Source organism: Ctenocephalides felis, unplaced genomic scaffold (assembly GCF_003426905.1).
Source record: "Ctenocephalides felis isolate EL2017-DRISC unplaced genomic scaffold, ASM342690v1 CF-g0.4_SCAFFOLD_03234, whole genome shotgun sequence".
In the NCBI taxonomy this organism is placed as follows: Eukaryota; Metazoa; Arthropoda; class Insecta; order Siphonaptera; family Pulicidae; genus Ctenocephalides; species Ctenocephalides felis.
Window position 1 is genome coordinate 2,842 of NW_020539388.1, and position 8,665 is coordinate 11,506.

At 32.2% G+C, this 8,665-nt stretch overlaps 1 protein-coding gene across 1 annotated transcript; it reads right to left on the bottom strand.

The window, feature by feature from the left end:
- Positions 1 to 6,386: 6,386 nt before the first annotated feature.
- LOC113381974 (piggyBac transposable element-derived protein 4-like) lies at positions 6,387 to 7,196 on the bottom strand. The gene has a single exon (XM_026620592.1). It carries the CDS (start codon positions 7,194 to 7,196, stop codon positions 6,387 to 6,389), a length of 810 nt encoding a protein of 269 aa, XP_026476377.1.
- Positions 7,197 to 8,665: the final 1,469 nt, after the last annotated feature.

An 8,665-nucleotide genomic window follows, 5' to 3' on the forward strand; every position in this document is an offset into this window, starting at 1 on the left:
CATGTTTAGAAAATTTGTCCCTTGGTCGGTTAGAATCTTAGATGGTATACTGTAATGGCAGATAATTTCCTCCACAAACCGTTTAAGCCCTACTAAATTCAGTCAATAAGTCCTGAAAGGTCAGAATATACTTATTTCCGTTGATGGTTTCTGTTAACGGTCCCACAGTATCCAATGCACATTTTTCAAAAGATCTGGACGGGTGTCCGTGATGATTATTGGGAATTCCGCTGGCAAATTTCGCACGACTTAATATAGTTTCTGAGGTCACTTTTTAACTTCGGCCAATTGTACTTTATGTTTATTCTTTTTAAGGATCTTTTATAGCCCTGGGGACCCCCAACTGGGGTAGAATAATATTCTTTTAGGACGCGTAATTTATCTTCCTTTGACATACAATCTAAAGCTAAATAAATAGTAATATTGATAGGGTTGTTCTTAAAAATATATCTAAACATTGGTCTTTACTCGGAATAGTCATCTTGATTTAAATCTACAGAAAAATATAAGCTAAGTCATTAATATTATGGAGTATTTAAAAATGGGCTATTTGTTTCTATAATTTTGTCATTTATAATTAATTGTTTTTCTAAAACTACCTTAAAATTTTGATAATTGTTCTCGCCAGTTATATGAAATATCCTATTTAGAGCGTCTGCGTTGGTGTTGGCAGTGCCTTTCTTATAGATAATCTTATAATCATACTCTTGTAACTTAATACGCTACCTCAATAATTTAGATCCCGGGTCTTTAAAATTGATCAGCCATATTAAAGGCTTGTGGTTTGAGATAATGTTGAACTGGACTCCGTAGATATATGGGCGAAAATGGCGCACAGCCCAGATTATGGCTAATAATTCCTTTTCAGTTGTGGAGTAATTAATTTCCGCTTTGTTCAAGATGCGACTAGCGTACGCAATGAGTAAGTCTTTCCCTACCTCTCCTTGCGAAAGAACTGCCCATATTGCTCTGCCCGACGCGTCAGTGGTTAAATTAATGATTTGATCAATGTTAGGGTACTGTAAAATTGGGGAATTCGTCAATAAAGATTTTAGGGACTCAAAAGCGGTTTGTTGTGACGACGTCCAATGAGATGGGTGATCCTTTTTTAGAAGTTCGCTTAGGGGTCTGGATATTCTTGAAAAATCTTGCATAAAACTCCGATAGTACCCCCTAAACCAAGAAAAGATTTTACATCTTTCTGGTTTTTAGGGACTGGGAAGTTAATTACTTTATCAATCTTAGAAGGATCGGGTTATATGCCGGATAATGATAGAGTAATGATATGTCCTAAATAGTAAACTTCTTTGCAGAAGAAATTGCACTTTTGAGTTTGGAGTCTTAAATTACTTTTTCTTAATCTATCTGATATTTCTATAATTCTCTTGTAATCATCCTCTAGTGTGTTCGAGTAAACTACTTTGTCGTCCAGATATACGAAACATTTGAGGCCTTGTAGCCCCGTGAGCACCGAGTTCATTAGACTTTGAAAAGTCGCGTAAGGCATGCTCTTGTGATGGTAGTATGCGGATTGAGTCGAGAATGCAGTCTTGATCTTGTCGTCGTCATTCATTGCAATCTGGTGGAAGCCAGAAGCAAGATCTAATGCTGAGAAGTACTTACAATTGCCTAGCTGGTCCAATATGTCTACTATATTCGGTAAAGGTATGAACCACCCACAGTTACTTTATTTAATTCGCGGAAATCGACTACTAACCTCCACACCGTTTCGGATCTAGGGTTCAATTGAATTCCTGACGGAGCATGTAGTAAAGGGAATGTCTGAAGGTTTTTAAAATTTAACGTTGATTCTATAATGTTAATGTTACCCCCATAAATTCTTAGGAAATCTATACCAAGAATACCGTAACCTTTGATCGGTATCTTATCAATAATAATGTTGAAATCATGTGTAACTATTTTATCACCTAATCTTATTCTCAAACTAGCCTTACCTATTGTTTCTAAAGTGCTACCTGGGACACCAGTCATCCTAATCTTATCAGTTAAATCGTCCTTAATGTCTACATTATCATTTAAATTTGAAAGTTCTAGTAAGCTAATTTCAGCACCAGTATCTATTAATAAATTGGTCCTATTTGGAGAGTAATCTAGAAATTCTATATTTATACTAGCTGACCCGACAGACGTTGTTCTGTACTCATGTCTACAATTTTTCAATTTTTTATACTAATATTTACTGCTTAGTTAAAAATAATAATTACTGTTTTTTGAATTACTATTTACACCAATATATGAGTGATGTTGAATGTAGAACTATTTCAAATAAAATGATTGTTCTCAATTCCCACAGTTAACACTTTAATTATTCATTTAACAAATATTAAAAAACGTTCAATAAAATTGTATATTAAAAATTATACAATGCGATTTATAGAACAAATTTATTTCCAATAGCTCAATTTATTTTATTGCATTTAAGGGTTATATAGTATTTTTAGTCATACCTGTAGATGTGAATGTATAAATGAATGATTTTTTGTTTATTCACGACTAAAACATCGATTTTCCAAATTTATCACACTAAAAATGATCGTCTGCCTTTGTGATTTATGTCACAGCATAAGATACACGTGTTGAAAATTGAAATCTTTTAAAAAGTACAACAAATTCAGAAAGAATTAATATATAGCATTCGCGGCAAAGGTGCAATATCACCTTTTATTTTTTTTACCCAAAATATATGCTTCAATAATGTTGCCTATAATTTTTATAATTTCGTACCATATTTTAACTGGCTTTTAGTAATTTTAATATATAAATTACATTTTTTTCTCCAATAAATCAATATACATTATTGCTTAAGTTTATATTTGAAGTGAATTAATTTGTCAAATCCTGTTCACATGTGCTCTATTCAACTTACAATCAACAAAATTATGGCTCTGTGAATTTTTTTACTGTGCTCCAATTTACTTGATATTTTGGAAATAGGCTAATCTTTATCTTAATTTCAATGTTTTTAATAATTTGCACTCCGTCACCATCCACAGCATTAATTGGATTATTACTCTTTTAATTCTGATTTTATCAGAACTTGTAATACACTATTTTAAAGGTGATTAAATGAGCTACAACTTTCTCTATCATTAATTTTACCGTAACTTCTCTTATTGTAAAACGGCAAAGGGTTAAAGGGCTCGAAAGACCTCTGGTTGGACAGCTCCTTAATTAATCATACATCTATCAATATTTGTGTAACAAAAAAATAATAAACATTAATAATTAGTCAGAAAAATACCTCGAATTTTCTTATATATATATACTTTTATACGTATTCTTTCAGAGGTATTATGATGAGAAATTGGTTGTTTTTTTTTAAATGTGTTTTTTTTTCATGAAATTATGAGTTTTTTGAGAATCATTTGTACTAAAGTTGTGGTATTTTCTAGAATCCATCAAGATCTCTTAAACCAAGTTAATTCTAAAATACGATTATTTTTAATTTTGGTGGATATGGCACTCAAAGTATTTGATTTAAATGAAAAAAAAAAAAAAACATTGCATGCGTCCTTTATCTGCATGATAGCTCACTCATTTTACACGCAGAAGTACTCATTTTAAAGCTTATTTTGAGCACTATAAAAACCCATTTTCATATCTAGCCTAATAATGTTCCTAAAACACTATAAAATAACGATTTATTAAGATTTTAATTGATATAATTCTGTTCATTACATGATTTTCGTTAAAATGTATATTTTTGAAGGTGTTAGCAAAAAATGATGAAAAACGCAAAAAAGAAACAAATATTCAGTAGCCAGTAACTTGAAAAGTATTTCCTTTTTTGAAAAACATTATTAAATATTTTTCTCGTATAATTAGTTCTTTTATCAATACCCAACGTTATTTTGGAAAAAAGTAAAAATACACCACTGAAAAGAAATGTCATCCACCCGAGAAGTGGTAAAGGAGTCTAAATTGTTTTCACTTCTGAAGAGTAAGATGAACCTAGTTCCAAAATTCCAAACGAATTGGAAAATAGTAAAAATTTCAGACCCAAAGCGCTCCATTGAGTAAATATTCCGTACCCAATGACAAACATATGAATTTTTGACACAATGAAATTTCTAAATATTTTTTTTTGTATTGTGACTTAGTATAGTAAGGCAAAACGACTGAAAATTGAATATGTTTGAGCGCAATCACTTATGGCTCGCTCCTTTGCGCGAATTCGTACGGCGAATCTGTTCGCAAAGTGCGCAAACAAAATTATTGCAAGCAAAAGCAAACCACGCGCACGTCAGACGCATGCGCAGACTGCATCACTTGTCAAATGCATGTTATATTATTTGCATCTTATATTAATTTAATTTTTGGCACATCTCAGCTGCTTTTCGGCATTAATAATGTAGACATTACATTTTCCTTATTCATAATTATGAATTCATTATATTCTAATATTGCCTTAGCCTATAAGTGAATAGAAATGTTTGGCAAATGACAGTCCTCAATTGTTTTTAATGTCAAACTAAGCTTCAAATATTTTCAAGGGCAGACAATGATAAGCGGTTTTTTGTAATTTTTTCTATTTATTTCTACAATTTAACTATATTTCTATGAATCAAAACATTCTAAAAAATTTCCCGAACAAACTTCAGGAAGATTCATGAAAATCCGAATTATAGTTTAGGAGGAAATATGAAACTTACATTGTTACAGAAGAATTTTATATATAAGATATGCAAGATTATGTTTATTAACTAGATAGGATAAGTGAGCCTGTTTGAGTTCACCTGCCTTATGAGTACTATGAGGTTCTGATTTATTTGTAGATGGTACCGGTTCTTGATCAATATGATTTATTTTATTTCCTACTGCGGTTTCCTTATCTACACACGCAGGGTTTACACTATTTTTTGTCTGGTTGTTGTAAATTCCTTTTCGGCAATCTTTCATTATGTGCCTTACCTTTCTGCAATAATTGCAGACTAAAAATGGTTTGCTCTTAAACTTAGGAATGTAACTTGGGTCGACAGGTATGTTTGTTCGGGGTTGAGCAAAAGATCTAAATTTAAACGAATTAGCAAGTGATTCTTCCTCTAATGCAACAGAAATGGCTTGTTCTAAGGTGTCAAGATTTTTACATTTAACAATCAATTTTAGAGAAGGTTGAAGACCTTCCTGAAATATATATTGTGCCTGATCTCTTAAAATTTCGTTGTAATATTTAGTGCCAGCTGGGTTATTCCCACGACTGACTGTTGCATCAATCAAATTCATGAGTATCGATTCTAGCCTTTGTGCGTTCCTTCGGTGTCGCATCGCAGGTGTCGTTCGAAAATTGACTCAAGAGATCGGCTGATTACACGCTGCTTTGCTAGTCCCAAATCCGTGCAAGACATCAATTCACTATTAATTTAGAAAGTATTACTTAAAATATTTTGTACATAGGTATGAATAATCGATATTAACGTATAGAGATATTTGTTTCTAAAAGTACATATTCTAAAATTTGGATTCTAAAAGTTTGATTCTAAGACTTTGATTCTAAGACTTTGATTCTAAGAGTTTGATTCTAAGAGTTTGATTTCAAGAGTTTGATTCTAAGAGTTTGATTCTAAGAGTTAGTTCTAAAAGTTTGTTCTAAAATTTTGTTCTAAAAAATGTACTAAAAATATCAAATTAATCTTTAAATATTCTAAAAAAATGTTGTAGCACTCTAATCAAATTATACAATACTGTTTGTGAATATTGTAATCCGTGACGAGTCTCGGCTTGAACAGACGCCGTGTCCTCTACAAGATGGCGGTCTCTAGCGTCCTTGTTTGGCGCGCTCGTGCATCAATCGGATTTTTAATCGTACCTTTTATTCTGCTGTTTTTCCAGTAGTTTTTATGCGGTCTTTTCTACAGGCTTGCCACCAATTGTTGTGCCCTTGTGTTGGGAGATGCGAATAATTTACTTTGGGATACTTCAGCGTTAACCACTTAACGATCGAGTTTTTTTTCGAAAAAAGTGATCTAAAAGAGCAGGTTTTTTTATTTCGGATTTTAAAAGCTTAAGTGATGTAATATATGTTTCTGATACGATTTTTCATTTCATTTTAATTTTTTTGTATAAAATTAGCAAAATGCATCGTAATATTGAATACCGTTTTGACGGTTTTCAATACCTTTATTGTTAACCACTTCTTATACAATATCAATAACTAATGGAAAATTTTGTTATTAACTTATTAATTTCAATACTATTTATTTATCTGAAAGAAATATAAAAAATAATTTAAAAAATAATCTAAAAAAATAAGAAAACTGAAGTAAATTGACATTTTGGTGTAATATATTTTTTATACTAATACATCTAAAGGCACAAAACATATAACAAGATAAAATAAATAAATAAATTATAATAATAATAAAAAATTAATAATTTGTTTTTGTGTGGTAAATTTCGAAGCATTCCTCCAAACATAAGCCTACTTCACATTCGGCGCACCAGTATCGACTCTCTTTCCGGACACGTTGTCCGGAGTCGTCCCGCTTCGAACAGCAAACAGCACACCTTTTTGTAGGTCTGCTTTTACTACCCACCGCCGATATAGTTTTTAGAAAATGACGTTCTGTCAATCTTAGCGGATTAGGGGTGTTGCTTGGCCGACCACCTTTTGCAGAAAAAATTCCAACACTATATTTTTCTATATATTCTTCTATTAGTTTTATTCTAAATTCAAGATGTGTCATGCTACCTCCTTTTTTTCTGTAGAGCACATATGCGTTGTATTCAGAGAGTTCCATGAGATGGAAAAACATTTTTTTATAATATTTTTTTCCTCTTTTTCTTGGAAGGGGATAACTCGACAAATGTTGATCGACGCGATCAACACCTCCCATCGTAAAATTATAATCAACACTCACTTTGGGTTTCATTTTTATGATGCCTCTCTTTTCTATTTCTACCTGATCTGCACCGTGTATTGTAGAAAGGAAGTACACATTCCTTTTGTCTTTCCATCTCATGGCCATCAATCTCTCCTTTCTAAAAGATCTTACGTATTCAGGATTCACTTCTTTTGGATTTTTTATATTAATTGGTAAACCTTTTCTATTAGATCTCACTGTTCCATATGCATCTCTTTTGAAAACCGATAACAATTTGAATAGTTCCACAGAACTATAAAAATTATCGATAGTGAGGCAATATCCCTTATTTATCAATGGCTTCATCAAACTCATAACGATTTGAGATGATATTGACAAATTTGGGAACTCACTATCGATAATTGTCCCTTTTCCTGTATATATCATCATAGACCATATATACCCAGTTTTCGATTCGCACAAGAAGTAACTTTTGATGCCAAATCTTGCACGTTTCATGGGCATATTTTGTTTCCAGCTTAGTGCTCCTTTATACAACATTAGGCTTTCGTCAATTGTAATTTCCCTTTGAAGGGTATAAGCAGTTTTAAATTTTTTATTCAGAAAATCATATACAGGCCAAATTTTTAAATTATGTAATACGAACATACAGATTTATTGGCCTAGATGTGAAAAATCACATTCCAGACCTGGAGAAAAACTGAAAATAAAAGCAAATTAATGGATATAATTAATTGCAGAAACAACATACACGCAAATTGGGAAAAACATTGTAAAAATAGAATACCGCCTAAAATCTTTTGTGAAAATGGAGGGTTTGTTTTTATAAATGATTATCTGGTCACAATTAAGTACTGAACAAGGTTGACATTGTACAATGTATAGGATGAGGAATCAGGGCTAAAGGGATGAATCAGATTTACAAACGTTAATCAAATCTTAATAACTTCCAAAAACTAAACGAGAACAGCTTTGTTTATTGACATAAGTGTATAAACATGAATAACTTTTAATAAGTTATGTATTGACTATTTGAAGTCTAGGATAGAATTCTGTAAATTTCTGCCCAGTATTATTTGTGCATTTAAATTTCTCTATTGTAATCTCATTGTAATTCATTTGTATATTTATCATAATTGTTTTGTATATCACAACTCTTACTGACAAATAAAGGTAATTCAATTTTTCTCCCAAGTAGTAATTCAATGGGTGTATAATTTGTCGATTTAGGTACTGTGGTATTGTGAATAAAATTTTGCATATTGTAACGACAATTGGTATTGTCGTCAAAAGGGTTGCATAACCACCAGTGCAATGGAACTCCCCCACTACTAGGGATGCCAATATAAGGTCCAGTCTGGGGTTGAAATGTGAGCATTAAGAATTGTATCATCCTCTGAGGAGGTCAGTGGGTCCACGCGCCAGGCGCTGGACCCGCTTTGTGTATAGTGGTGTGTGTGTTGTGCCAGGAGAGGAGAACCCGTTCCAGCAAAGGTCAGATGCATTATTGTTAATTAAAAGCTATTCCCTCCGTTATCCGTCGATATCCGTTATAAGTTATCCGTTTAATATACTCCTTTATAGTTATACTATACTCAGGTAGTATAGTAATTAATAATAATCACTCAGTACGTTAGTGTTTAAGTATAGAACATGGCTGTGCGTAGGCACAGCCATGCCCTCAGATTTGTAATAATAATTTGTATTAATTAAATAAGATAGAAGTACATTCTCTTTCATTCGCATAGTTAGTTAGCTTTTCCGCAGGTAATTACAGGGTGGTTATAGAAGTCGGGTTTAGGAGTTGGTGTAACCCCTTCTTA

Coding starts and splice junctions, on each gene's coding strand:
- LOC113381974 (XM_026620592.1), bottom strand. CDS start 7,196: ATGAGTTTGATGAAGCCATTGATAAATAAGGGATATTGCCTCACTATC.